This window comes from Eschscholzia californica, unplaced genomic scaffold, assembly GCF_041429995.1.
Source record: "Eschscholzia californica isolate CP2 unplaced genomic scaffold, dmEscCali1.0.p SCAF_2, whole genome shotgun sequence".
NCBI classification, from domain to species: domain Eukaryota; kingdom Viridiplantae; phylum Streptophyta; class Magnoliopsida; order Ranunculales; family Papaveraceae; genus Eschscholzia; species Eschscholzia californica.
The window spans coordinates 66,525,742-66,553,732 of NW_028238309.1; the positions used below are offsets into that span (position 1 = coordinate 66,525,742).

Consider the following 27,991-nt stretch of genomic DNA (forward strand, 5'->3'; position numbering starts at 1 on the left):
GCTAAAAGTGGCATTGGCCCCCGACCGTTGTAGGCACCCGGTACAGACTGGGTGCCTATTAGGGAGGCACCCACCCAACTGTTTTTTTTTACTCGTTCTTGTTATTCTTTTTCTTCTTTTCATCTCTTTTCCTTGTTCGAGTCATGGAATAACCTTGTTTTTAAACCCATCATCACCAATCAACAATGAAGAGTTAGAGAGACAAACAACTTTATCTTAGAGAGAGAAAGAAAGTAAAATTGTTATGGGAAGAACTTAGATTTCAAACCAACCTTGATCTATGGTGAAACGTTAAGGAGAGATAAAGAAAATTGATCCAAACCACTATTAAAAATACTCTCGAGAATCCTAATCACAGACTGGTCTTAGACCAGTTCACAGGCTTCAGATTGGTTAGTCCGAGAACTTAAGCATGGGCTTAAATTGACCAATCCGAACCCCCCAAAGCAAGGGTTCGGACTTGCCCGAATTCAAATCCCAAAGCAAGGGCTCGGACTAACCCGAGTCCAAACCTTTACTTAAGTTTTCTGATGAGTCCATTCGGATACAACAATTTCAGCGGGTGGCAACAAATGTTTGTGGTCAAAAGAGATTGACCTTGGTCAATCTCCTGACGCATTTCTAACTGGTGCTTTTAGTTGGACATCTATATATCAATCCTAACAAAAGAAAGAAACATTTCATCAAAAAAAAAAAGAAACTAATTAAAACCCTAGAAAATGACACCTGATCCGGATTTCATGATTTTATTAGTATATAATATAATTGTCCAACATATATGAATATATATTATCTCCACTCTAGTAGGGATCTAGATCCCTAGACTAATAGGTTGATTTCATTTCCTAAGCTTCTGAAAAAGTTACTTTCACCAACAGTAAATAATCTGTCAAAAGCCTGCCTTCCTATCTCCTCTCTTCTCAATTGTTTGTGTTAATAAATAGAAGCTAGACAACCCTCTCACTCTCTCTATATGGGAATTTGAGTCTAGCCTTTGCTTCTCATCATAATTTTCATTTCAAGCAAGCAAAATCTGTCAACCCCAAAGGCTTTGTGTCTCACCTTTGAACTCATCACATTCAAGTAAAAGAACTACTCCATAATACATCCCCATGGTTGGAGGTCTTTGTTTCTTTCTTCTTCCACTTCTCATCACCATCATCATAATCTTTACTATCATAAACCATTACTTACCCTTGTTCTTGAATCTTGGTCTCACTCCAAATGGTACCTTTGGTTGGCCTTTACTTGGTGAAACCCTAACATTCTTGAAACCTCATCCTTCTAACTCCATTGGCTACTTCCTCCAAACCCACATTTCTAGGTATGAATTACTACTTAAAACATAGATTTTGAATCATAATGTTGTTTGTTAACATTCATTGACTTGATCTTGGTTTTATATATAGGTATGGGAAAGTGTTTAAATCTCATTTATTTTGCTCACCAACAATTGTATCTTGTGATGAAGATCTAAACTACTTCATACTTCAAAATGAAGACAAATTGTTCCAATGTAGTTACCCAAAACCCATTCATGGAATTCTTGGGAAATCCTCAATGCTTGTTGTAGTTGGGAACACACACAAAAGGTTAAGGAACATGGCTCTGACATTAGTTGGCAACACAAAATCTAAGCCCGGGTACTTAAATGATATTGAAAGAACTGCAATTCAAATCTTGGGTTCTTGGAAAGGAAAGCAACAAGTCTTCTTTTGTGAAGAAGCTAGAAAGGTAGAAAGAGAGAAAAATGGGTTTTTGAATTCTTCAAGATTTTGACTAGTTTTTTGATGATGGGTTTTTGTTTGTTGTGTTTGTTTGTTTTGTTCGTAGTTCACATTCAATGTGATAGTAAAGCAAATCCTAGGGTTAACACCAGAAGATCCTCAAACTACATATATTCTTGAACATTTCTTGACTTTCATGAAGGGACTTATATCTTTTCCTATGTATATTCCTGGCACTCCATATGCAAAAGCTGTTCAAGTAATTCTCTCTCTCTCTCTTTCTCTCTCTCTCTCTCTCATGCTAGGGAACAAGAAAAAGTAGTAGACTCTATACAAAAATCTTATGCTGTGGTTACGGTGATTCGGGGTTCGGTGGATCAGAATCATCGGAAGCATGTCGCATAAAATATCTGCCTAGAGTCCGTCTAGTTTTTTTTTTCCGCTAACATTTTTCTTTTCTCTCTCTGTCCTTTGTTTACTGTTTTTGTTATGACCAAATTTGAATGGGTGTTATGTTTTTTAGGCAAGGATAAGGATATCATCAACTGTGAAAGCAATGGTAGAAGAGAGAAAGAAAAGTAATAATAGTAGTAATGGAGGTGAAAATAACAAAAAGATGGGTGATTTTTTGGAGATGCTTTTATCTGTGAATAGTTTGAGTGAAGATGAGAAAGTTAGTTTTGTTCTTGATTCTTTATTGGGTGGGTATGAAACTACTTCTCTTTTGATGGCTATGGCTGTTCACTTTCTTGGCCAGTCACCTACTGCTTTAGAACAGTTAAAGGTCATCTTTCTACATCTCTATCTCAAAAATGCTATATATCAAACAAGAAAAACTAGGTAGACTCTGGCAGCAAGAATTATACGCGGCTTGCAGTGTCAGAATAATCGTGCACGAATCACACAAGCTGCATAAGATTTCTATCCAGAGTCTGACCTAGTTTTTACAGCATTACTTATTTCTTTGACCCACACATACTTTCTAACTCTAAGCTCATGTGTCACCTTTCTTTTAACAGTTGGAGCATGAAAGCATAAGGTTACTCAAGGAGAAAGATGAGTACTTGAATTGGGAAGACTATAAGAAAATGGAATTTACTCAAAATGTATGTTAGTCTCTCTCTCTCTCACTCTATCTTGGTATCTTTCTCTCACATCTCTAACTTTTTTCTCATGGGGTTATCTTTTAAGTAACTTTCAAGGCTGTCATGAATAATGGGGTTGTGCTTTACTTTTATTATGATTCTTCATGAAATTATTTTAGGTTATTAATGAAACTCTAAGATGTGGGAACATTGTCAAATTTGTCCACCGAAAGGCTCTCAAAGATATCAAATTTAAAGGTTTTTTCTCTTTCTTTTCTCATTTTATAATACAATAATCTTCATAGGATCATGCATGCATGAGCTAATTAATTTACTAATTACACACTAATTAATCTTATTTGATCACAGATTATGTAATTCCAGCCGGTTGGAAAGTCCTACCAGTATTTAGTGCAGTTCATTTAGACTCGTCTCTCCATGAAACAAACTGTCTTCAATTTCATCCTTGGAGATGGGAGGTAAATTATTCTATTAACCCTATTTAATTACTTCTAATGACCCTTTTAATGAAATTTAGAATGTGTTTATTAGTTTGATTAATAAGAACTAATCTCATTTTGTTGGACCCAAAAGATTAAATTTATTATGGCCCATAACATTTAAATGTTTATTAAATAATTGTACTATATTAATTTATTGAAGTGTTTTTATAATCTTTTTATTATTGATTTCAGAATCAGAGCCAAACATGTAAGAAATTTACCCCATTTGGCGGAGGACCTAGATTTTGCCCTGGATCTGAACTTGCCAAAGTAGAAACTTCATTTTTTCTCCATCATCTAGTACTGAATTTCAGGTAATTTAATCACTTATACAATTTTTTTTTTTGAGAAATATGATATACAGGGCCCTGCTTTATTTATACGGCGAAAACCCAAGTCTCAACAGTTATCGATATTCCATCGCTTTTGGCTACTCGCTAGACTCAAACTCGACCTAAACTCAAGGAGTACACAATTTTGTTTCTGTATAAAACTCAACGAGTACACCCAAATGACATCTAGAGTTGCTAAGTTGAAGCTTGCACACACTTATGTAGCCTAGCTAGGCTTCAAACTATCTCCTAAACAATGTGATACCATCTTAAATAAACCTTGAAGTATGCTCTAAATTTGAAATCTAGGCTAGAGTGTTGAGTCTTGAAATCTTGGTTTCATACTATCCAATTTACAAAATAGAAGATTCATTTGTCAAAGGTTGAATCTATACTGCTCGACATAATGATAACTTTCAGCGTAACACTTTCTTAGATATTTTTATTTGTCGGTTGATGAAGTTATTAAACCAGACTTATAATCCCACTCCGACATTGTCTAACAAAGTTAATGAGTTTGTTTGTTTGTTTGTCATATTTTTTCTTTAGCAAAACTTACCTATATGATGGAATCTTACCCAAGTAAAGTAAAGGAAATCAAAAAACGTGAAACATTATTTGTGATTATGAAATGTGTACCTTTCTGTAAATTGATGTGAAATAAAGGACTTTTTACTAACACATGGAACATCTTTTGATGTAGATGGAAACCTGAAGGCGTTGACCAATCAATGGCATATCCGTACGTTGAATTTCAAAATGGTTTACCATTAAAAGTTGATCATATTTTATCAAACACCACTTCTTCATTTTGATCACTTTTTTGCCATTTTACCTTTGTTTCAATGGTACCTTAAAAGAGTAAAAAAGATGATATGCTTTCCTGTTGTGGCCCCATTGTAATATTGTCTTCAAAAAAGAGGGTACTTATGTCAAATAGAATTGTAATCTTCGTATATATATGATATCTTATTTTTCTTGTTATCGTACATCTTTTTTTATTGCGAAATGATAGTCTACTCGGAAAAGTGGGAATCGGCCAAAATCTGAGGTGAACAGTTGCACTTCACCCTTTTTTTCACTATCGTGATTGTTGGGTGAAATCTGGTGTCCACTTCAGATTTGAACTTGGTGTTCAGTATTCTTTTGGCCTTTGAGAATAGACTATCATCGTTGTTTTTTGTTGTGCTTTTGTTTCAAACTTGTAAGTGAAGGGAGATATAGCAAAATGAGTTACTGGCCCCAACCTCCTCTAGCTTCATATTTACTCATAAACACATGGAAGGGGTTGAGGTTAACAATTTCTGGTGGTTATAAGGGATTTGTGAACTTGTATGTGTAATGGGCTAGTTTGGAAAAGAATCAGGACTGATAGCCCAGTGGGCCTATTGCCCGAAGGATTTTGAATTAGAAGTTTTGTGGGCAGACTCTAACTTATTCTTTTACCTTTTGATATAATTCAGTTTTTTTCCAAGTGATTAGGGACCTAATGATAAATGATTGATCAGTTGTCAAGTATACAAGCGAGTCTTATGAGGAAACCAAAAAAAAGTTGTCTCAGAAATGAATAGCAATTTCCCATGAATTGATTTCCATGGGAATTGTGAATGTCAGGAAATGATCTTCGTCGTTGAACTCGAAATCTACTTCTTTTGTATTAATGGTACAGAGTCTTGGTTTTTGGTATGAATATGCTCCGAAACGACCCGAACCATTTCCTTCGATGGTTATTTTTCTATCCAAGGATTTTATTTCCTTTACGGCTCCTCCGGAATTGTACATGTTTATTAACCCGATTGGAGCAAATTTGAACTTGTCATGAAAAACCTGTAAACCCAAAGATGGTATTTTCTTATAGGTTTCAAGGATTTATGCATGAGAATTCAGTTGTTGGGAGTGATAAAACGATTCAGATAAGTTACCTTGATGGGAGATATGGTGAAAACATTGCATTCCAAGACCTTCATTGACACACTCAAAGTTGCTTGCTTTGGCACTCTTGTCAGAGTTCCTGTAAGTTGTAATGAGATAATAGGAAAGGTTAAGACTTAAGAATAGACAGTCTAGACGGTATGGTGGTCGTGCGGTGATGGCGGTGGAGCTGCTATAATGGAGGTTAAGTTAGCTATTTGGGTGAGAGAGGCCCACGTCTGTCCAACAACAGTATCAGAGCTAGGATAAAGGAATTCTCAACCCAATAGTCCTCGATGGTAAGAACTGATGTGCGAGAGGGAGATTATGAGGATAATCCGACATTGATCGCAGTTAGGGGCTTCTGGTCAATTTATAAATGTGAGTGAAAGTCTCACCTCGAGGAGTTTGTTTGGAGTTTTGAGAGGCCAAAGACCACCAAATACAGAGAGCTGGCTATCTGTGCGGATACACCTCTCATATGGGAGGTGGGTGCAGTGGGCTAGGCCAGAGGCGTCTCGCCACAACCCATCACTCATACCTCTCATATGGGAGGTGCACCCAGTCGGCTAGGCTGGAGGGAACTATACCTGTTTGGAAGGAATAGACTGCACAATCTCCTGTCCATGAATCCCCAGAAATCTCTTCGAAAAACTCGATCTCATTAGGACTGATTTGCCCTGATAGCTCAATACTCGAATCACGTCTCTGAACAGTACTACTATCGATACAAGGCCAGCTTCCAGCTCCTTGGCAATTGAAAACAGCCAAAACTCCAGAACAATTATTATGGTTCCAAATCTTCAAAAGACTGCAGCAAACAAACCACTAAGCAGATTAACCAAGTAGTAATCTTTGAACTTCAAACAAATTTTTCGACGTTTTGGAAGTGAAAGAAATTAGAAATGGAATTATAATGATCAACTATAACCTCTAAAGTGCGAGGAAAATACCTCTTTCCATCCATAACTGGGTCGGTGAATAGACAGTCTCGCGTTGGCCTCCCGGGGTATTTAGCTCTGAGAACTGAACCATCGGGAAGTACAAGCTTCTTAAGTATCGTAAAGTCATGGCGGCCAGGTTTGTCACTGTATTCAAAATGAAGATACTATATATTACATAGAGTAAATGCATATACATTTACAAACGCTTACACGAAGAAACAAACTGGCAGACGGACAGAGAAAAAAACACATTTCTAGACACATTTTGATGGTCTAAAAGTCCATGGGACGTTGAGGATTCTCAATCTTCAACTATATCTCTAACCGGCCGGGAGCTATATAGTTCCTTGTTTGAGGTTATGTTCTCTATTATCACCTCGTCCAATTTACGTATCTTTGGCGCAAGTGCTTTTGGTTTACTACTTCACTGTTGTCCAAGATACTCGAATCTTACCTTATATAAACTCCACAACCTCCCACAGCTCGAGCAACCGCATGAAACTCAGCTGCATAGTGTTTGCTCTGAAATTTTTTTTTGGCAAACTCTTCAGATGATATATGAAGGTCAAGAGCTATGGAACTAAAAGCACAAAATGGGTAGTCAAATCTTGAACTCACATAGAACATATCCCAATCTGGAATCACTACTTCACCAAGAAAGATACTGTTAAAAGCCACAGCAGCTATGTGTAATGTTTGTGTTTTTGGATCTTTTGGCCAGTAATCATCAGAGGCTCTTGTGATTGCGCTCTGTTTCGAACTGAAATGTAAAAATTTAATCAGTTTTTCTTAACAAATTTAGGGGTATAATCTTCCACCTTAGGGGTCAAGGGTTTGAGGCACGCCGAACAATCCAAAAAAAAAAAAAAACAAATTTAGACGAGTGACGCGAGTAGCACATTATGAAATTACAGAGAGACTGAGAGCCTGAGGCGGCTTCTGCTTTCGAGTGTCTGAATCTAATTTGTTCGAGTCTGACTTATTCTGGTAAGGAGCACAGTTGTAATTTTAAGTTATTTAAGGCAATGGGCTCTCAATTCAGTCTTTTTAATGGACTCAAATGAACCAAAAATCAGTTTGCTTAGTCATTCAGACGAGTCAGGCAAACTAGTCAGACGGAAAAAAACAAATATTCTGAAATCTGACTCGGAGTCAATTTAAATCGCAAGTCAGAATTCAGATCTGAAATAGAAAAAAATGAACAGCATCATCAAAGTTGAATAAGTTTCCTTACTGATAAACAGAGTCAGTGCTTTGGCCCATACAGCAGATTATGCTGTTATCTTCAAAGTTAGAAGCTATGGACTTCTCAAGAGCTTGTTGAAATCTTCGAGTAAGCGAAACTCTACCTCCATAACCACTAGCAACAGTTTCAAGTATATTTTGTACATCGACCTTTACTCCGTCAACATCTTGAGACACAAGATAGCTGTGCTGGTCGTTAAAAAATTGAACGACTTTAGCTGGATCAATTACACCAACTCCGTAGGTTTCCATGCAATCCATCGATATGTCTCTCATATTTGCCAAATTTCCGGGGGACTGTACCGGGTAAATAAGCTTTGAATTGTATTTCTTCGTTTCTGGCTTGTTTGGATGAACTCCTCCCCAGTATCCCATTAGTGCATGCCATACATAAACATATCTGAAATTTTAGTCGAAAAAATGTGAGCGCCAAATTTGAGGTTACCTTGGTCACTCTGCTCAGTCTTCTAACATAAAACTATAGTTAGAGCCCGAGTTGAGAAACCATACTTCAAGCCAAATGTCGTTTTAATATCCGAAATGAAATCCTTTAGATCCCTAGCTGTCTTCCTCAGAGCTTCATTCGCTTCCGTACGAAATTTACTATTTTCTTTAATACTCACTAATCTGCCTCCAAATCTGTAATTTGCATCGTATTAATATTGATTAAGAACACATACCCTTTAATGAAAAAGATAGGTGGTGGAAAAACTTACTGAGAACCTTCAACTATCGGTTCCCCTTCTTTCTGAAACTCATTATCAATATCTTGCCATCCATCGTCGATTATTAAGAATCTCGCTGGAGTTCCTCCCTCAGATAAGCTGCAAATTAGTGACCGAATGAAAACCAGCTCGAATAATATCGGTTTAAGCACTTAAGCTGTGGCTTTGTACATTACCTTTTCAAACCATCTTTGATTCCTTGAGGGTTAACCTCAGTATAAAAAGCATCCCAAGTGCACCAACCAAACCAATCTAACATTCCAGGCAACTGGTTTAAGAGAAAAATGAAGCATAATGTTTTAGAAAACATTGCTAAGTAAAGATATACATGATATGAAGAGAAAATCGACTTGCCGTTTTACTTTCACGAAGGGCAAAGGTTCCTAGGTGCTTCTCCAATATCCTGTATATCGTCAGATATCCACTCAACTAATTAAAACGTAAAGCCACAGTTTAGTATTTAGAGTACCTATAACATTTTCAATTATATTTGAAAAACTTAAAATTCGTTCTAGGAGCGGACCTACTTCATTGATTCCTTCATTAGCTCAAACGGGTTATTCCCATAATTGACGAAAACTGCCTTTTCAGACTGGGATGTAACTATAGCTGGATCACCTACCAGAATATAAAACTCATGCAATTAGATTATTAGACATTGAAGAAGTGCTATCCACGAAAGCTTGAAAAAGAAAATGACCCTAATATAACACCCATCTAAATACCAGCCGTATAGTCCTTGATTTTGGCCTCTTTCAGACCCACTACCTAGTTCGACATGGTACAATGTTCTTCTTGGCACGGACTTGCCTTAGATAGGCGCCAAACCTACCTACAAGGCACAGTCGATATTAAAACAAGGTGTTATGCTATAACCTAGGTTTTAAAGGTCTTCCTCTGACTAAGTGCCTTGCACATGAAACTTCTGTTTCATATTAGATCGTGAGACCGACGTAGTATGATAGTATCTGCTAGTTATCCGGACATTAAAGTCATCAACACAAGGCGATAAACAGATTAAGTATAAATTCTTGGATTAGTAGTTCAGAATATATAGCTTACCACTTTCAACACAAAACTCTAGTTCTTTTGCCGAGTTACCCTGTAAACTGCTACGGAAATCACCGTCTAAAACAGGCAAAAAGAGAACATAGGTTGTACTTCCATTGGAAGCAGCTTCATCTTCTATCCCACCTTCCAGTAACAACATTTGTGTTTCAACAGGAACATCACTCCCTGAATTCCCTACTCTTGGTATCATCCACCATAGCTTAAATCTAAACAAACAAAGTAATCTAATATCCCTGCACCGAATAATTCCCACGTTACAAATTCGAAACGAATAATTTTCATACTTCATCAAGCAGCTTTGTAGTTGTAACGACCCAAGCTCCAATATTAATCGCTTTTGTCAACCAGACCCAAACTCAATAGGTACGTACGGGGTATTGTTCTTGACTAATAACTCCACGACTCTGGCTAAAAGGCCTCGATACTTACCATGTTTGAGCTTACACCTATGGCCAATCTCCGGACGCTCCCTGCATGATATTGGATATATTGCATTCACCACTCTCAGATGAGCCGAGTCAAGCCATCAACGGCTCTGACCCGGTGGAGTATTGTCTTTGCTTTTGCCACTTAGGTCAAACCCAATGGGTAGAGGCTTTTGTTCTTTCGTGATACTCGACGACCTCATCCATAAGGACTCAACAATTACTAAATTTGGACTCGCACCTATAGCCCAGTCTCAAAACGCTACCCAAGCGATGTCGGATATTACAATTAGTCATGATTATCTTAAAGGTAGGACGACGAAGAACTATATATTTCATCAATAAAAACCTAAACAATTTGATCCTTAAAAGTTTAGATTAAAAGAAGCAACTTACTGAAGAACTCCAAGCTTGAAAACATGTCGACTGTTCTTTTCTTTAGAACTTGCACCTACAAAAACTGAACCATCCATCCATGGAGTTACAAGTACATTATCAGGCACATTTGTTATCACATCTTTCCCATTAACTCTCAAATTCCCATCTTTAATTCTAGTTTCTTTTACACTTAAACACATGGAATTCTTCCATTTCTTGGAGAAGTTCAAATACCCATTTGAGAAAACCCTTTGATTAGGATAAAGAAACAACAAAGAAGAAGTTGAACTTAGTTGTAATGTCTTCATAATTGATGGAGAAGAAATTGGAGATATCATCATGGTTTCCTATGAAACAGTTTCATAGGAAATTGTGGCCGTTAAAATCAGTAGGAATTACTTTTCCCGGGAAAATAAAAACCTTGGTGGAATTTTTTGTGATGGTTGTTGGGTTCTCTTCCAATAGATAAGCGACTTCTCTTCCACTGTTTTTATTTTTGACAACTACAACTTTACCCTTCAAGAATTCTGTTAATGTCTGACTGTATCCTTTTTCTCTCTGAGCTAATTCAATTTTGAGGCCCCAATTTGTGAAGAACAATCAAATTGATTCCGGCTAATTCAATTTTAGGCCCCAATTTGTGAAGAACAATCAAATTGATTCCCGCTAATTCAATAGGCCCCGATTTGTGAAGAACAATCAAATTGATTCCCGTATGTGTCTGAGTATAAATTTTGGCCCCCAATTTATTTTTCATTTTCCAGTTTTACGCTTCTAAATTTCCTATTCCTTCGTATCTCCACTGTTTTATGGTCACCGTTTTGGGAAAGTAGAAAAGTTTCCGGGGAAGACGGTGGAAAACCAAAAAAACTCAAACCAAACGCACCTTATAAGTCGCCGGTCGGATGTTGTCGGCGACGACCGACGACTTCATCATCTTCTATCTCTCCCCTTTCTTTCTCTCTCTCTTTTGTCTCTCCCTCTCTCCTCTCTTTCTCTTCTTCATCTCTCTCTTCTGTTTCTCTTTCTTCTGTTTCTCTTTCTTCTCTTTTTCTCTCTTTCTTCTCTCTGTCTCCGGCGAAGGGGGAGGAGCCCCTCGCCGGAGCTCGTCTGGTTGCAAACCAGTCTCGTCTGGTCTGAAGAAACCAGTCTCGTCTGGTCTGAAGAAACCAGTCTCGTCTGGTCTGAAGAAACCAGTCTCGTCTGTTTTGAAGAAAACTGTCTCGTTCAAACCAGAGAAGGGATCTGATTTCTTCAAACAAACCAGACTCGTATGGTTTGCGAACCAGACGGAATCTGGTTTGAAGAACAAACGAGATCTCGTTTGGTTTGGTTTCCAGACAAAACCAGAGCTCCGGCTAAGGGGGTCATCCCCTTCGACAGATATGGAGAGGAGAAAAAAAAAGATGTCGCGCGGAGATGGTGGTGGTAGACTGGTAGGTGAAAGGAAGAAGAAGCTGAAAAGTATAAGGATTTGGTTGTTTGGGAGAAACAATAAGTTCTAATTTTTTTTGTTTCCACCCAAAACTTCAAACCCCGAAAAATTTCTTTATTTCCCCGTAACACCGACCCTGTTTTATTTACCTCCCATCAGTATCCCACAGAGAGTGACCGAAAATCAAGTGGGGTTAAATTCAACCTTAGGAGACACATAGGTCTAAAGTTTCATTTGGTGAAATTGGAGGTCAAAATTGAATCAATGATTCTAAAGGGGGCCTGCTTTTTCACCAGTTTTTCCTGTAGTCGGCTTCTTGACTTTCTCTTTTTCATTTTGAATGTTCGAAAAAAATCTTCATCAAACCCCTATATATTTTCGTGTTTTTTGAACGATGTTATTTGTAGTCTGTTCTTTGAGGAAAGTGGTTGAACAAAGACTTCAAAAACCTCCATTCTTTTTAAAGAACGGTTCTAAAACTACCATTGATGATTTTATCCTTTAATCTAGTGGTCGAAAGATTTTCAAAGGGTTCAAACCCTTTAAAAAATGTTTATCAACTAGTTTAGGTTGATTTCGAGTGGTGAGAGTTTGCTTGCCGTCTCGGACAACCCAGTCCGACGATGAAGCGCCTAGAGACGGGGTCAGTCAATCCAGAGTCAATGACTCAAATGGAGCCCCAACAGCAAAAAGAAAAAATGGTGCCCCTATATACCCATCCAAATGGAAATATACCTTTCCAGTTTGAATGGAAAAACATCAACGTTATGGGAGAGGTTAAGTTGACCAATTTTGACCATAAAGTTGATCTAAAAAGTCAGTAGTTTATAAATTGAAGAGACCTGGATGAGAAGTAAAATTTGGAAGTTGAGAAGATCCAAGATTTCTCAGAGGGAATTTTAAAGATCTGGGTTTTTTTTCTTTTCTGATTCTGAGTTAGTTACTTGGAAGAATTTGTTTCAAGGGTTGAAAAAGATGAAGATTACTGTAATGACAGCTGATGAACAGTTCATCACTTTAGAAGTCGATCCAGAAGAATCTGTAAATTTCTCAAACCCCAATTCTCTTTTAACTCGTATTCTTTTCTGATTTATCTCTTGGTCTAGGGTTTGTAATTGGTTTAGTTTCTAGGGTTCCTTTAGCTGATACTAACATGTTTGTTTGATAATTAGGTGGAAAACGTAAAAGCACTGCTTGAAGTTGAGGTGAGATGAATTACAGAATTAGGGTTTTTTGTTATTTGTATGTTCAATTTCAATTGGGAACTTGTTACGACTTTGAACCAATGTTTGAATTTTATCTATGTAGACTAGGGTTTCACTTCAACAGCAACAGTTGCTTTTTAATGGGAATGAGGTGAGGAATTCTAGCAAATTGAGTGCTTTGGGTGTTAGAGATGGAGATTTAATGATGATGGCAACTAATTCAGCCTCTAGGTAAGTACTAACAGTTCCACTACTTTACTTTGATTGTGCAAGTCTTCATTAGATCCAGGACTCTGAACTGTGCTTATCTATCTGAAATTGATTGGGTTTTGTCTCATGATTTTCCGGTTGTTTGATTCTAGTGGAGCATCTAACACTGATTTGGGATTCAATCCGGATGGTTCCTGTGTGAATCCTGCAGCATTCCAACAGCATGTTCGAGGTGATTCGAATTTGATGGGACAATTGCTTCAGGTATTTTCACAAGCTATTTGATTTTTGGAAGGTTTATGTGTTCGATGCCCATGCTTGGCTTTAACTAGTATGTGTGGCCTCGCTGGTAACTTAGAAGAAAGTTTGAAACATTTGTTAATTGGGAATCATGTTATGTTATATGACTCGAGAAAGTGCTGCTATCTGAATATCATTATGTCTTGGAACCCATGCCCGGGTGTGGATAGAGATAATCATGAAATTAGTTTTATGTTAAGATTAGTTGGTTTTTGTAGCATATGGTTTATCTACTACTAGGCCAAAGAGAGCTAAATGTAACGAAAATCAGTTGTAACATTTTGATTGCTACAACTTGTTATTAGCTCAAGTTTTGCCATTGCCACACGATATGTGTGACAATTTTTAATGTGTCACGACGTACTAGAAAACCTAGGTCTAACAAAAACATCTGGCAACAAAATCCTTATGCCTATTTGGAACATTAATTTAAAGCAAGATTCTATAGGATTTGTGTCCCACTGCCCCGTATGAGAAAGTTTATCTTAATATTTGAGCATTGGTTTGTTTATTTCTTTTTAGTTTCAAGGACTTGTCTTTAGTTGAGTTCTCTGACACAATGTTATTTGTTTGGCGTACAGAGGGATCCTGAATTTGCGCAAGTTATTCTTGGGAATGATCTCAATAAACTGCAGGACGTCATGCGTGTTCGCCATCGACAAAGATCGGAATTGCAACGTCAACAAGCAGAGGAGTTGGTAGGAAACTTATGCCATACCCCAAAATGACTTCTGATTTGTTGTTGATGCTGCCTTGTCCTTGTTGCAGTCAAGCTTACCAAATACTCTTGTTTAATCGGATTTTGATTAGTTGTAAATTGTATCATAGTTATATGCCATCACACCAGATAGTTAATTAATCAACACTCAACTGTAGGCACTGCTGCAAGCCGATCCTTTTGATGTGGAAGCACAGAAGAAAATTGAAGCGGCCATACGTCAGGTCAGTGATGTTTTTTGTTATTGATCTGATTGACATGAATTTTGATAAACAAACTGCTTTCCTTTGTGGTCGATACGGTGGCTGGTGGTATCCGGACATTCTCGATTAACGACCGACAGTCTGTGTTGATTGAACCCAGTTGGTCAATAAAACAAGTTCTGAACTTGGACCGCGGGTCCTATAAACTTGGTCCAAAATGCTTTAATTTTTGCATTTTAGTGCTTTTTGAATCAGAATAGAACTGACTTAAAGGAAATGAAATCTTCTATTTTTGACTTTCCTAGTAATCCTTTCACCTTCTTGGTGCTAAACTTGACCTTCATATGTCAAGTTTCAATATAGAACAAATCTTACTATTCTCTGTTCAACGATACCTAATGCATATATTTTTGAAATGCAGAAAGGAATTGATGAGAACTGGGAAGCTGCGCTAGAGCATAACCCTGAAGCTTTTGCAAGGGTGGTACGTGCCTTCACCTTTTGTATACTTTTTATTTGTTTCTTTTCTTTCCTTATATTCGTTCTGTTGTTATTCTTATCTTTTTTGTCTTATTTTTTACTTTCATAATCTTTTCCTTCTTAACTTTGTTTTCTATTTTTACCTTTCAGATTATGTTGTACGTGGACATGGAAGTCAATGGCGTGCCTTTAAAGGTACAAGTTACTGCAATAGTTTAATTTGTTGAAACTCCATTAGTCTCGTGGGTATGAATATAATTCACAGTTATTAGGCAGCACAAGTAGGCATAAAGCTTTGACACTTGCAAAGTTAAATGGGTGTACAGTCATAGCCACTTAGAGATGAAACCTGACCTGCTTTTGTCGAGGAAGTCAATTCCTGTAAGAGCATGTATGTTGGTATTAAATGGATGACGAGAACTTAGTTCTATAGTAGTACAGTGCTCTTACATTTGCATAGTGTGACATTTATATGTTTGTTATTCCAGCTGGATGAGAATTATATGTTTGTAAACTTTTTATGAAAACCGTCAATCTAATACAAATTGCTTCAAATGTGAATGTTTTTCATTGCTAAGCATTTTTTTTTGTCTTCTTCTGTTCTAGGCATTTGTCGACAGTGGAGCACAATCAACAATAATATCTAAAAGTTGTGCTGAGCGTTGTGGGTATGGTTCTTTCATATATTTAAAAGACGTTTTCTTGCAGTAGCTTTCTTCGTAAAACAACATGAACAGACATTGACAATACAACTATTGGCCCAAAAAACTTCTAGCTGACGGTTTTACTTGAACAGCATCAAGAATCATCCTATTGAACTGCTTTCACTTGAATCTCACAAGGTTCCCTTGATATTAATTTGACTTAAACTTGCCTTGGGAAGTTTCACTGAGATTGACTTGGCTTTGCTTTTAGGTTGTTGAGACTCTTAGACCAAAGGTATAAGGGTATTGCTCATGGAGTTGGTCAGACAGAAATACTAGGTCGGATACATGTAGCACCGATAAAGGTAATCTTTTATGGCTCGCCTAGTGGCATAACATTTTTAGAATCTTGGTTTTCCAAAACAAATATTTGCTAAGATTGAATTTCATATTAAAACATTTCTTGCTTGTGGTAGATTGGGGATGTATTTTACCCCTGCTCATTCATGGTACTCGATGCTTCCAATATGGAATTCCTCTTTGGGCTTGATATGCTGAGGAAGCATCAGGTAAACAAATTGGTCTTCTTGTCCTTGAATCCTTTACTTTTTGCTAAACAATTATTCTAATTTTTAATAAACCAATTTTTACAGTGTTCGATAGATTTGAAGGATAATGTATTGAGAGTCGGTGGTGGAGAAGTTTCAGTTCCATTTCTGCAAGGTTTCATTCAGTCTTACTGCAAATCATTGTTTTATTCGCTAAACAAACTCATCCGATACTTCCAATGGTGTCTTTGAGTTTGTACCGTTTCTTATTCGTCTTTTTATCCTTCATGTGCTTTTGCAGAGAAGGACATCCCATCACATTATCTTGATGATCAGAGGTTCTCCAAGCAAGCTTCAGATTCAGGAGTGGTTCCAGTAAGTACACAACTCAACTGTATACTCTCCAAGGCATATACTATAATTACTATTACTATAAATATGGTAATTTTTTTTCTAGTCAGATCTCTAACACAATACAATTAAGTGACTCGAGGTCTTAATTGGCTCGAGTCAGATTGCAGAATGTTTTTTTTTGTTTGACTCGTGATATCTTACTCATCAAAATGGCTGATTTGGACTGCTTTCGAGTCCATCTGAGTCGGGACAACTCAGATTCATACAATGAGAAGAAACAAACTCCAATAACCATGTGAACTTAAACCTTAGGGCAATGGAATTAGAGGGGTTCGTTAAATGTTAGACAGTGGTTATACGAATCTTATGTGAACTATTAAAATGGAGGGTCTGGAGTCTTTAGATCTATAAGCTTTCGATATAAAATTGCTCTTATGCTGGCATTCTAGATTTAACCCCTTACTATTTTATCCAAATTTGTTATCACCCCAAGTTTTAGCATTTTTATGCCATCTTTTGTAATTTTGACATCAATCTATTTTGTTTACAGGGTACGTCAGGAGCCAAAGAGACCAAAGATAACTTGCCCGCTCGTGGACAAACTTCTGGTTAGCTTCCGAGTCTTAATTTTTGATATAGTGGTTGCAACTTTTAAACTTACATCTGCCAATTCCCATATATTCTCATTAAACACGATAAACTTATTTTCTCTTTTTTGAAAACAGGAACTTCACAAGGCGACATTACCCAGGTAAATTTTTTACGCTAATTGGTCGGCTTAATCTTGTTGACCAGTTCATTTGTCGGGCAATGTTGACTTGTGAGATTAGATTTGCTAAAGAATGGATAATTATTTTGCAGGCACCAGGGTTTGAAGCCAAAGTTGCAAAACTTGTTGAACTAGGGTTTGGAAGGGAAGCTGTAATACAAGCTCTTCGAATTGCAGAAGGCAACGAAGATCAAGCTGCTGGATATCTGTTTGGGGGTTGAGCACTGAAGTCTAGAAAAATGGCATTTTAACTTATTCTCAAACTAATGTCTTTCCATTAATAATCTCAATGCTTATTCAAATCAATACGTTTATAATTCAATGAAAGACATTGTATTCATCTCTAACTCAGTTCTAGATATGATTGACATGAATTAAGTTGTTTTTCGATATTTTCGAAGTCAATCGAAAAGATGACTCGGTGACTGACTTAGATTTCAGAGTGTTTGTTTTTGTTTCTCTTCTCAAGGAGTTGAAAAGCTCGGTGTGACCAATCAAAGTTGGAAATTTTGTACTAAGGCATCAAAGGACCAGGGAGAACCAAGGCAAACAAATCTCATGTAGACAGTAATTGAAGTGCATCTCTAAAAACAAACTATTCAACCGAAAAAAAAAGTAGTACCAAAACGATTTTTGCCATTCCCATAGCCTAACGATTCAACCCCTAGCAACTATTGACATTCTACCTAGTTTTTTCCCACCCACGCGCAAGCCTTGCATGAAATTTTGTTCTCATGGTTATATTTTACTTTTTTTACGAAATTTTGTTCTCATGGTTATATTATACTTTTCTTTAGAGAGTTAATATAGTATTTGTGACTAGAACCCAATACTTTTTTTTTGTTGCAAGTCGAACCCAATACTTAGAGGGTGGAAACCAACTCAGTAACCACTCGAACTAACAAAAATAAACGTACCTGGGCCTCAAACAAGGTCACACACGATATATCGGATGAGATTAGTCCCACTTAGACCGAGAGACTTATGCTTGGGGTTGGGGGGTAGAATCTTGTTGGAGTTTATTGCAGTACCAACAATCAAGGCAGTAAGTAAGACCAGTACCAACAATTAAGGCTGTAAGTAAGACCTTTTCAATAATTGCAACAACAATCAGAGTGGCGCAGCGGAAGCGTGGTGGGCCCATAACCCACAGGTCCCAGGATCGAAACCTGGCTCTGATATATTTTTTCTCTCTTTTTTTTGCACCGTCAGACTTTCATATCTAAACCTTTAGCACCACATTGCCGAGCTAGACTCCATCTCTCTGCATTATAACCGAACGGATAGCAACTAATGTCACGACCTTACTTGAACAGGATCTGTTCTATAGGATCGTACATCTGCATCCTTGATTTCTAAGGAGACAGAAACCTAAGTCTTGTCGATGAATCATGACCGTCCGATCAGAGCGTGATTAATAGTTGAGAGTTGAGCTATTCAATTCTCAACAGTAGATGATCCTTCTCAGCTCTTCCTCGGATGCCTGAGATGGTCGGTCGGTTGTCTGACAGACTCCCCAAATTTTTTTTTTTGCCACTAAACGTCAAATCCATCTAGACATTTAATCCATTCCTTCCTATACATTCAACACGAGTAAATAGAATATTAGTAGGAATAAATGGGCCTATAGATGACCCTTAGGTCTCAAGATGCTTTTGAGATGGTAGTCATCGAGCTTATCCAATTCATGATGTAATATGTGTTCATCACCTAACAGGGTTATATGATACTACAAAGCCTCTATACTTCCTAAGCTTGAACTTGCACTTACAACCAAGATTCTGGAAATTTCTCCAAGCGATATATGAGATACTAAAAGAGGTACCGTAGAGCAATATCATGTTTTATAAACTCAATAACAAAAGCTGCAACAACAATGTCTAACAACATAATCAGACTAAGACTTCACGATTCTTTGCCAAGATGCAAATTATCGACGAGAAGAAAAAAAAAACTAACAATAATCTAAGTTAGAAAGCCTTGAGTTTGCATTTCCTTCAATAATTTGCTAGTATTCATGAATTGAGAATAATATGTGTTAATGAAGATCGTCCAGAGCTTAACTAAACCTTCTAGCTGCCTTTACCACAATAGGACTTCTCACAAAATGCTCCCCATCGCTCCACGTTAGCTTCCCAAATACATAATCACTTGCTGCATCTGCCCATTTAGCTTTTAGAGTCAACTTGAAAGTCTTCTCTTCTCCTATCTTCTCGAATGTTAACGTCTTCGGCTCTACGGATATTGTAATTCCTAGTGGGGCATGTATCTTAGCAATGTAAGTACCGGGAGAACCGACATTCTTGACAGTTCGACTGATAGTAGCCGAGCCGGTGAGGTTCGGGATTGTGATGGAAGGGTAGTTAAAATCAGTTAGACTATATGAAAGTGGGCATTGATATGAAGTTCCTGAAAACATTTTGAGTTGGGTATCGTCATAATCAAGTCCACAAAGGAAGTCCAAGTAGTCATTAGTTGTTAAGTCGTAGACCAAGCCCGGGTCCATTGCTGCATTGGGCCTTACTTGTCCTGCACCATACCCGAATGGGGTGGCTTGGCCCAACGACGAGTTTCGCATAGCCACGTCCATGTTATCTTGAGTCCTCGCTGCAGTCCGAGCAAAACAAGGGTATGCCTTCATATAACCAACCAATATCAAGGAAACAATAATACGAAAAGCTCAAATATTAGTAGGTATCTTACCGGTAGTCATAATAGCAGATTTAATAGCGGACGGGCTCCAGTGTGGGTAGAGAGTTTTTAGAAGCCCAGCTACACCTGCAATGTGAGGACATGACATGGAAGTTCCGGACTCCGTGTTAAAGAGAGAACGACGTTTGTCGGTTTCACCAGCTGGGCCAATTGCTTGAGTGAATGCAGCAATTATGCTTACTCCTGGTGCACTAACATCAGGCTTAAGGATCTCAGGAGTGATGATGTTAGGTCCTCTAGATGAGAAAGCAGCCACAAATGGTGATGGCTTAACATTCAATACAGTTCTTGCATGTGTCATGTAAGCCATTGGTGTCCTGTAATTACATATCATACATGAGATAGAGAAGACTGTGTGTGTGTGTGTGTATGTGTGTGAGTATGGACAAAGGTACTTCCATAATCAAGAATACGATATCAGAGCTAGACCAACATGTGATAGGCCAACGAATACACATGATATCAGAGCCTGGCCAACATTGCCAATTGACTTTGATTTGAACGTCTACACACTAGCATGGTATCAGAGCTAAACCAACATGTAATAGGCCAACGAATACACATGATACTTGTACACAAGATTAGGTTGAAAGAATACTATACGTGATAATAGTGACAAAAGATACTATCGTAACCAATAATATAATTTCTGGACCATCTTATACTCGTTGTTCATTGGTTTTGAGTTAGATGTCTACAAACGAGAGAGAGAGAGAGAGAGAGAGAGAGAGAGAGAGAGAGAGAGAGAGAGAGAGAGAGAGAGAGAGAGAGAGAGAGAGAGAGAGAGAGAGAGAGAGAGAGAGAGAGAGAGAGAGAGAGAGAGAGAGAGAGAGAGAGAGAGAGAGAGAGAGAGAGAGAGAGAGAGAGAGAGAGAGAGAGAGAGAGAGAGAGAGAGAGAGAGAGAGAGAGAGAGAGAGAGAGAGAGAGAGAGAGAGAGGGAGACTAATTACTACTTGTACACAAGATACTTGTACACAAGATTAGGTTGAAAGAATACTATACGTGATAATAGTGACAAAAGATACTATCGTAACCAATAATATAATTTCTGGACCATCTTATACTCGTTGCTACTTGTACACAAGATTAGGTTGAAAGAATACTATACGTGATAATAGTGACAAAAGATACTATCGTAACCAATAATATAATTTCTGGACCATCTTATACTCGTTGTTCATTGGTTTTGAGTTAGATGTCTACAAACGAGAGAGAGAGAGAGAGAGAGAGAGAGAGAGAGAGAGAGAGAGAGAGAGAGAGAGAGAGAGAGAGAGAGAGAGAGAGAGAGAGAGAGAGAGAGAGAGAGAGAGAGAGAGAGAGAGAGAGAGAGAGAGAGAGAGAGAGAGAGAGAGAGAGAGAGAGAGAGAGAGAGAGAGAGAGAGAGAGAGAGAGAGAGAGAGAGAGAGAGAGAGAGAGAGAGAGAGAGAGAGAGAGAGAGAGAGAGAGAGAGAGAGAGAGAGAGAGAGAGAGAGAGAGAGAGAGAGAGGGAGAGAGAGAGAGACTAATTACTACTTACTTGGTTGAGTTGAGATAAGAGTAGAGGGAAAGGCCATCAGAGTAATTGACATGGGCAGCAGGAAGAAGGTGTGGATCAGCAAGAAGTTCATTTCCAGTGTCAATATCATTTGTTAGAATCATGGCAACTGCACCTGCCCGGAGAGCAACCCCTCCTTTCTCAATTCTGCCTGAAATTCCTCTAACACAAGCCAATATCTTCCCCTTCACCTTCTCTGGATCAAGTGATCCATCTATACACAACATAGCATCCTTGGTGGTTGAATTTTGAGCTTTAGCACCTTCCCCACTAATGAGAGGGTAGAATTTCTGGGATGGCAGGATTTTTGCTGACAGACTTTGACCCTGTATGAAAAAGTTAAAATTAATAATTGATTATTCGAAGAATCTAATTTTTTTTTCTCTAATCTGAATCGTCTGAATCTGACTTGTTTTAGTCGGAGACTCAACAACAGTGAGGTTATTTCAGATGATATACTTTGGTGTGCACAAGATAGGCCCAGTTCTACAATCCAAATAAAAAAACAAACCTTAAGATGTTTCCTGTTGCCAAGTGCAACATAAATAGGGAACTCCCGATCCATCGTATTAGCACCAACAGTAAACATCCACGGAGAAAGATTAGAAACTGTACCATCGAAAGGTCCAGAATTACCAGCAGAATTAACGACAACAATACCGTTCCTAACGGCATGAAATGCGCCAATCGAGATTCCATCCGTGAAAAAATCGGACGGTTGTCCACCAAGAGAGACAGAAAGAACATCAACACCATCATGTATGGCAGCATCAAAGGCAGCGATAATATCAGCATCAAAACAAGAATTCTCATTAATGGGTTTCCAACAAACTTTATAGGCAGCCACTCGGGCTTTAGGTGACCCGCCTTTAGCGGTTCCTTTACCAAACCCGAATACACTAGCACCGGGTACAAAATTACCAGCCGCGGTTGACAGTGTGTGGGTCCCGTGCCCATCTTCGTCACGTGCTGAATAAGCTGACGTGTTCGATGAACCAGCAACAGCCGCGTAGCCGTTAACGAAGTATCTTGCTCCAATAAGTTTTCTGAAAATTGGACCATTATGTAAATATTATACTATTTGTGGGCCAAGTTGCAATTTGTGGTGCTTTCATGATGGTGTATATTTATTTGGTGGGTGGTCCTAACAAACAAACAAAATTGATATTTAATCCAAAAAATTTAGTTGTGCCCCTTAAGCGTGATGACTACCGTGGTCGTTCAAGATGGGCCAAAAATCTTCACTCTCTTAAAGGCTTGACCCATACTGGGCGACTATGTTAGTCGTCAGGCTAGGATGGGCAAACTTTTTGAGTCAAGCACAACAGTTGAAATAAAGTGCGTCTACTATGTATTATGTTTTTCTCAAATGATCTGTACTTTTAGACCAATACCAACATAAAACTGTATATTCAGACTAATTCTGTGTTGAACTTGTTATTTCAACATGAATGTGTAAAAGTTGCTCGATATGGTAACACTACACTTATGTATTTAAGACAATTAGTAGTAGTTGGCATGATTTGTCTAATGGGAGGTGATTTAAAAGTATTACTACTTTCTTTCTCTTGAAGGGACTACAATGTGATTGTTACTCTATACAATATCCATTAACAATTATTCCAGTAATAATATCAAGATTGACATTTCATTAACAATAGTCAATACTTTCAACCAAAATAAAACTATAGTCAAATATATATTATGAGACATGTGAAAGATTTTGCAGTTTGATTAGGGATCCCGAAATTCTGGCCATCTCAAACTTCAAGATGTAGTGTCATAAACTTAATTTTCGATTAAATCAATATAATTAATGCAATGTTTTGAAAATATATTATACAAAGGTAGCTTACATCTTAGATGAATTTTCACATTAATTTCTAGGATTTATTGCTTATGACTAGGTAAGGTTAAATTAATAAAATATTTGACATTTGATTAATGGAAATCCTCGAATTCTTAAGTATCAGAAAAATCATTTGCAGTTCCCGTAAATACTACATTATTTTACTAGGGCCGTGGCTGAAGATTCAGGGGCCCAGTGCCAAATTTTAGTTCGGACCCCTTATATAATCAAATGTAAAAAATTGTATTGTAAAATCAAAATAATAAATCAAATTTAAAATAATTTGATTCTCTTATATAATCAAACGTACAAATTGTATTTTAAAATCAAAATAACAAATCAAATTCAAAATAATTTGACTATAAAAAGAAAATAAGTTATATATTTATCAAGTAACATTGTATCTTTAACCGCATTTGAAATGACAATATTCGTTTGAGAGACTATTGAATCAGAAAACTAAAAAAATATATATATAGTACAAACTTCAATCTTTTTTTTTTATTTAAAAGAGTAATTTAGGGAGTTAAGTTTATTAGGTAAGAATATTTATAATTTAGAAACAAATTAAGTTTAGAGAAAATGGAGAAGAAATAAAAGGAAGGAGCTTAATTGGTTCCTTTTTTTTTTTGGAATCTAAAGAGCTTAATTAGTTGTGATGATTTGTGAAAACTAAAGATTTTTAGTAAGTTTGAGTATATAAGGGAATCAAATTCCTTTAAGTAAGTGAATAATAGTAAATTTTAAGTAAGTTTAAGTTGTTTGTGGGAAATAGACTCACTAGGTAAAGGATAAATCTCTCTAAGAGTTACAGCAAGAGATATTACCAGGATAAACAAAGTAAGTTTAATTTTTTGTGGGCCAAACACGGCCCTGTATTTTACTTGCTAAATCATGTTTCTCAACACGATGATTTGAAATTTGTGTTCACAACATATATAAGAGTAGACCAGTAAAATATGTATTAACCTGTTGCATGGAACTCCAAGTTTAGTGTCATTTTGACAAATTCCTTTCCATCTTGATGGGATTGGACCCATTCCTTCATCATTGAAGCTTTCTGATTCAGGCCAAACCCCTGTTTATTAAATTACGAAAACTCAATTAAAAAATTATGTCAATCATGACAATAGAAGAAAAAAAAATAAAGAGTGCCACTTTTGTATGGTACCAAAAGGTTTGCAACAACATTTTAAGTATCCTTTGCAAGTGCTTTTGTTGGTGACACTTTTTTGATTATAAAGTCGAAAATGAACCAAAAAATCTATTCTACAACAAAAGAAAGCATGCTTGATTGCAGAAAACATATGGCAGGTCAAATTAGATATGTGTGAGTTTCTTTTTTCAAAGTAGACGAGAATCAAGCTCATCCACCATTAACATATATATATTTGTATTATTCAAAAAATGAGTCTGATGTTAACATGAAAGATGGTGATATAGTTTAATAGAAAATTGTCGAACTAGTAAAGAAATTCAAGTTCATGGAGTAAATGCAATCTTTGCTTATCAACAACAATGAAACCGCTTTCAACAAATAAAAAACAACATCGAAACCTATAAATTCATTCAATATGGTGTAATATAATACAATAATGTTTACTTTGTCATAGAAAAATAGATTCATCTTTTTGGTTTTTTAATTGGATTTATAGATCTCATAAAAAGAATTTGATTTATAGGAAATGGGGTTAGTCAAAATCAAAGTACCCAAAGTTTAAGTGCAAATGAAAAGGATGAGCATTATCTAAATTCAATATTGTAGACAACTTAATTGTTACATAAAGTGGGAGGAAAAGAAAGTCAACTTTTAGTTAAAATAGTAACATGGTGGAGATATAGGTAGACAAATTATAAAAAATTAATAATCTCTATTATCGTCTTAAGATCGCACGCCTGATAAAATACTTAAATGCTAGCTTATGGTGTAATTTAATTCGGGTTATTATAGTATTAGATTTACACGAAGGTCCTTTTGTATTATGTCATGGGTTCCGGTTAGGATTGAAGCCTCATTCAATATAGTATTTGATATTGAAAATCTAAGATCTGGTAATAAAGAAGCACACACACTTTCTACCGAAAATAAAAATAAAAATAAAAGCGAAAAAAAGAGTAAAATAGATGAACTAACCAGTGTCAAGGTTTCCAATGATTGTATCTTCACCGAACCTTGCCTTCTCCCATATTGATTTAGGTATAACTGAGCCAGTTTCGGATTCTAGTCCTAGAAAATTCCATGAACGAGTTGTATGTAATTGCCTTCCTTGGTTTAAGAACACAGACAACACCTTTGGATCCTCTGCATTTGAAGCAAAACAAGATAATTATTACTACAGCTTACTATCAAAGCATAAAACAGAGGAAAACAGAGGAAAACAGGGGAAATCAGAGGAAAACAGAGGAAAACAGGGGAGGACAGAGGAAAATTGAGTTAATTGGAATGATATCTTACTTGAAATTTGTTTTGCTTCTTCCTCATCAAGGTTTGCAGCAAACCCATTAATCGATCTCGAATACGAGTAAAACATTGCTTCTTTGGCCTTCTCATTGCTGTAGTTTGGATATGGCAAAATTAAGTAAAAGAAGCAAAGGGATTGAGTTTTAATATCATTAATGTAGAAAGAAGAACAAATTCCTCACCTTCCTAAGAATGAACCTAAGAATTGATATTGAGACTCTGTTACTCTTTCAAGATCGACCGAAGTAACATCTGGCCCATGTGATAATCCACCCATATACACAACATAAGACTGCCAAAAACCAAAAATTGAGATCTACCCATTTAACAAAAATGAAAACCCATATCATATTCATACTAGACTTTTCTTCAAAACCCTAAAATTAAAAGAAAATCAACACCATTGAAGTACTACAAAAGTTTCAATCAAGAAAGCTTAAGAAATGCTTACCTTTGTCTCAGCATAAGTGGATTTTTGACACAGAGAGAAGATTAAGATCAAAACTAAAGAAAAGGGTAAACTCCAAATCTTCATTTCTTGAGAGAAAAAAAAAACTAAAAATCAGTTTGTGGGTTTTAATGGAGAAGATGAAACAAAAACTGTCTTCTCCTCTGATCCCCTGTTAAATGATCTCTTTAATGGAGTAATTGGGATCAGAGTAATCTGAAACTAAAATGGAATATTACTAACTATAAGAAGAAACCTAATTCTAAGTAATCAGTGAAGTTAGGAAGTACATAAAAGGATGATGGATTGATGTATTTATAGGGTCTAGTTTGTTAAATTAGGGCATTGAAAACAGAGGAATTCAGTTTTTTTAAAACTTTTTGTCCCTCAACGGAAAAGTAAGTGGGAGATGGGGGGTAAAAAAAGAGGACCCTTTTTAAATTTAGAGTACAGCTGTGTTTTGATTTGACTTCAATTGTTTGAACATGCAGTTAATGTTGCTAAAGGAAAGGATTCCTTCTCATATTGGGGTCAATTCTTACATATGGCTTCTTCTGTTTATATTATGAGAAAAATTACACTATGAATTTTCTAAATTGTTTTTCTTTGGAAATAATGAATTTCGAAATTTGCTTTTTTCTAGTCACAGACTTGTACATTCCGTTATCGAACCAAAATAGACCTCATAAGTTCTCAAAAGTCCTAAGAGGTAAATCTCGTTCGCAAGTTGGACATAGGCGGGAAGGAAATTGAAAGATTATTGTACTTTAAGATTTTGTTTCGAGTTTGTTATAGAAACTTTCGTGTTACCACATCGTATGATGGGCGTAGAAATTTTCGAAGGAAGTCCTTGTGACATCTCTCATTCGAAAAAGATATATGTTTGTACATCAGCAGGGAGGAATTTGGAAGATTATAGACTTCAAGATTTTAGAGAAAGTTTTTTGTACAGAAACATCAATATGTAAATTCATCGAATCATAGATGATAGATGTAATTATGTTCGTCATACAACAAATTTAAATTTACTTGAAATTCCATTTACAATTTTTTTCTTGGAACAAAGAGATTTAAACGGATTGCTCGGAGTAAGTTCCACCACTCCATCAAGTTGTTCTACTAGAAATTTCAACAAATTAAATTGTTTTACTAGAAAATACTCAACTAAGGAGAATAGTATTCTCATAAAAAAAAAAACTAAGGAGAATAGTATATTTTAACTTTTACCCCATTGGATATGAATCAAAAATATAAAAACTAACATTTGTTTCTTGCATTATTAAAAAGATTGCATGGGTGTATAGGTTATTTTTATTTTGGGGGTGTAACTAAATCTTGTATTTTACTCTTAACATACATTTGAATATGAAGCTACAGATCTGACAGATTTGAAATTCGAACTTTCTAAAGAATTGTAGTTGGGGATTTTCTAATAAACTATTTTAGAACTATCCGTTATCTCACATTAATTACATCTTTGAAATAAAAAAAAACAACTGTCTCGATGAGTAAAATTTACTTGTTCTCGGTTGAATTTATATATCTCTTTGAGTTCCTTTGTCTTCTTTTCTTCATGCGGTTTCAACAAGTTAGCACAAGTAAGGGTTGGTTCTTGAAACTCAATGGCTTTCGATGCTACATGGGAATTCTGTACAAAAATGATAAAAGTATCTCCTTGATGATTTCCTGAGTGACGTCTTTGCCCACGTAGTGAATAAATCAAGGGGCATTTTGGTCAATCTCTTGAGAGAAAAGACTAAAATATCTCTTGTCTT

General features: G+C 36.6%; 4 protein-coding genes and 2 non-coding genes across 7 annotated transcripts; 4 read left to right on the top strand and 2 right to left on the bottom strand.

Moving 5' to 3' along the window:
• Positions 1 to 806: 806 nt before the first annotated feature.
• On the top strand, positions 807 to 4,631 carry LOC147560520 (cytochrome P450 724B1-like). Its single transcript, XM_086662686.1, has 9 exons — positions 807 to 1,324; positions 1,410 to 1,734; positions 1,834 to 1,986; positions 2,251 to 2,511; positions 2,747 to 2,833; positions 2,992 to 3,070; positions 3,182 to 3,291; positions 3,508 to 3,629; positions 4,351 to 4,631. The coding sequence occupies exons 1-9, from the start codon at positions 1,113 to 1,115 to the stop codon at positions 4,460 to 4,462; spliced, it is 1,461 nt and encodes a 486-aa protein (XP_086518812.1). The 5' UTR covers positions 807 to 1,112; the 3' UTR covers positions 4,463 to 4,631.
• Positions 4,632 to 5,125: 494 nt separating this feature from the next.
• LOC147560521 (putative galactinol--sucrose galactosyltransferase 2) lies at positions 5,126 to 10,849 on the bottom strand. Of its 2 annotated transcripts, XM_086662684.1 has the most exons (14): positions 10,365 to 10,849; positions 9,535 to 9,776; positions 9,000 to 9,090; positions 8,827 to 8,875; positions 8,649 to 8,740; positions 8,464 to 8,571; positions 8,258 to 8,386; positions 7,737 to 8,147; positions 7,121 to 7,262; positions 6,957 to 7,024; positions 6,512 to 6,646; positions 6,149 to 6,369; positions 5,570 to 5,658; positions 5,126 to 5,474 (listed from the first exon to the last, which is right to left on the bottom strand). In XM_086662684.1, exons 1-14 carry the CDS (start codon positions 10,685 to 10,687, stop codon positions 5,205 to 5,207), a joined length of 2,370 nt encoding a protein of 789 aa, XP_086518810.1. In that variant the 5' UTR covers positions 10,688 to 10,849; the 3' UTR covers positions 5,126 to 5,204. The 2 variants fall into 2 exon arrangements, with proteins under 2 accessions (XP_086518810.1, XP_086518811.1); XM_086662685.1 differs by lacking the exons at positions 5,126 to 5,474; positions 5,570 to 5,658 and adding an exon at positions 5,787 to 6,064 and having other exon boundaries at positions 6,132 to 6,369; positions 10,365 to 10,837.
• Positions 10,850 to 12,480: 1,631 nt separating this feature from the next.
• DDI1 (ubiquitin family protein) lies at positions 12,481 to 17,559 on the top strand. Its single transcript, XM_086662687.1, has 16 exons — positions 12,481 to 12,822; positions 12,954 to 12,986; positions 13,090 to 13,217; positions 13,349 to 13,460; positions 14,078 to 14,194; positions 14,373 to 14,438; positions 14,839 to 14,901; positions 15,048 to 15,092; positions 15,504 to 15,565; positions 15,813 to 15,906; positions 16,018 to 16,110; positions 16,195 to 16,264; positions 16,391 to 16,464; positions 16,994 to 17,051; positions 17,169 to 17,194; positions 17,305 to 17,559. The coding sequence occupies exons 1-16, from the start codon at positions 12,757 to 12,759 to the stop codon at positions 17,431 to 17,433; spliced, it is 1,236 nt and encodes a 411-aa protein (XP_086518813.1). The 5' UTR covers positions 12,481 to 12,756; the 3' UTR covers positions 17,434 to 17,559.
• Positions 17,560 to 18,321: 762 nt separating this feature from the next.
• TRNAM-CAU (transfer RNA methionine (anticodon CAU)) lies at positions 18,322 to 18,393 on the top strand. Its single transcript has one exon. It is a non-coding gene; the product is annotated as a tRNA-Met (tRNA).
• Positions 18,394 to 18,510: 117 nt separating this feature from the next.
• Positions 18,511 to 18,726, top strand: LOC147560524 (small nucleolar RNA U3). Its single transcript, XR_015235468.1, has one exon. It is a non-coding gene; the product is annotated as a small nucleolar RNA U3 (small nucleolar RNA).
• Positions 18,727 to 19,039: 313 nt separating this feature from the next.
• On the bottom strand, positions 19,040 to 26,709 carry LOC147560525 (subtilisin-like protease SBT5.3). The gene is made up of 9 exons (XM_086662689.1): positions 26,220 to 26,709; positions 25,951 to 26,060; positions 25,763 to 25,860; positions 25,442 to 25,609; positions 24,277 to 24,385; positions 21,970 to 22,504; positions 21,441 to 21,784; positions 19,916 to 20,241; positions 19,040 to 19,819 (listed from the first exon to the last, which is right to left on the bottom strand). Exons 1-9 carry the CDS (start codon positions 26,301 to 26,303, stop codon positions 19,272 to 19,274), a joined length of 2,322 nt encoding a protein of 773 aa, XP_086518815.1. The 5' UTR covers positions 26,304 to 26,709; the 3' UTR covers positions 19,040 to 19,271.
• Positions 26,710 to 27,991: the final 1,282 nt, after the last annotated feature.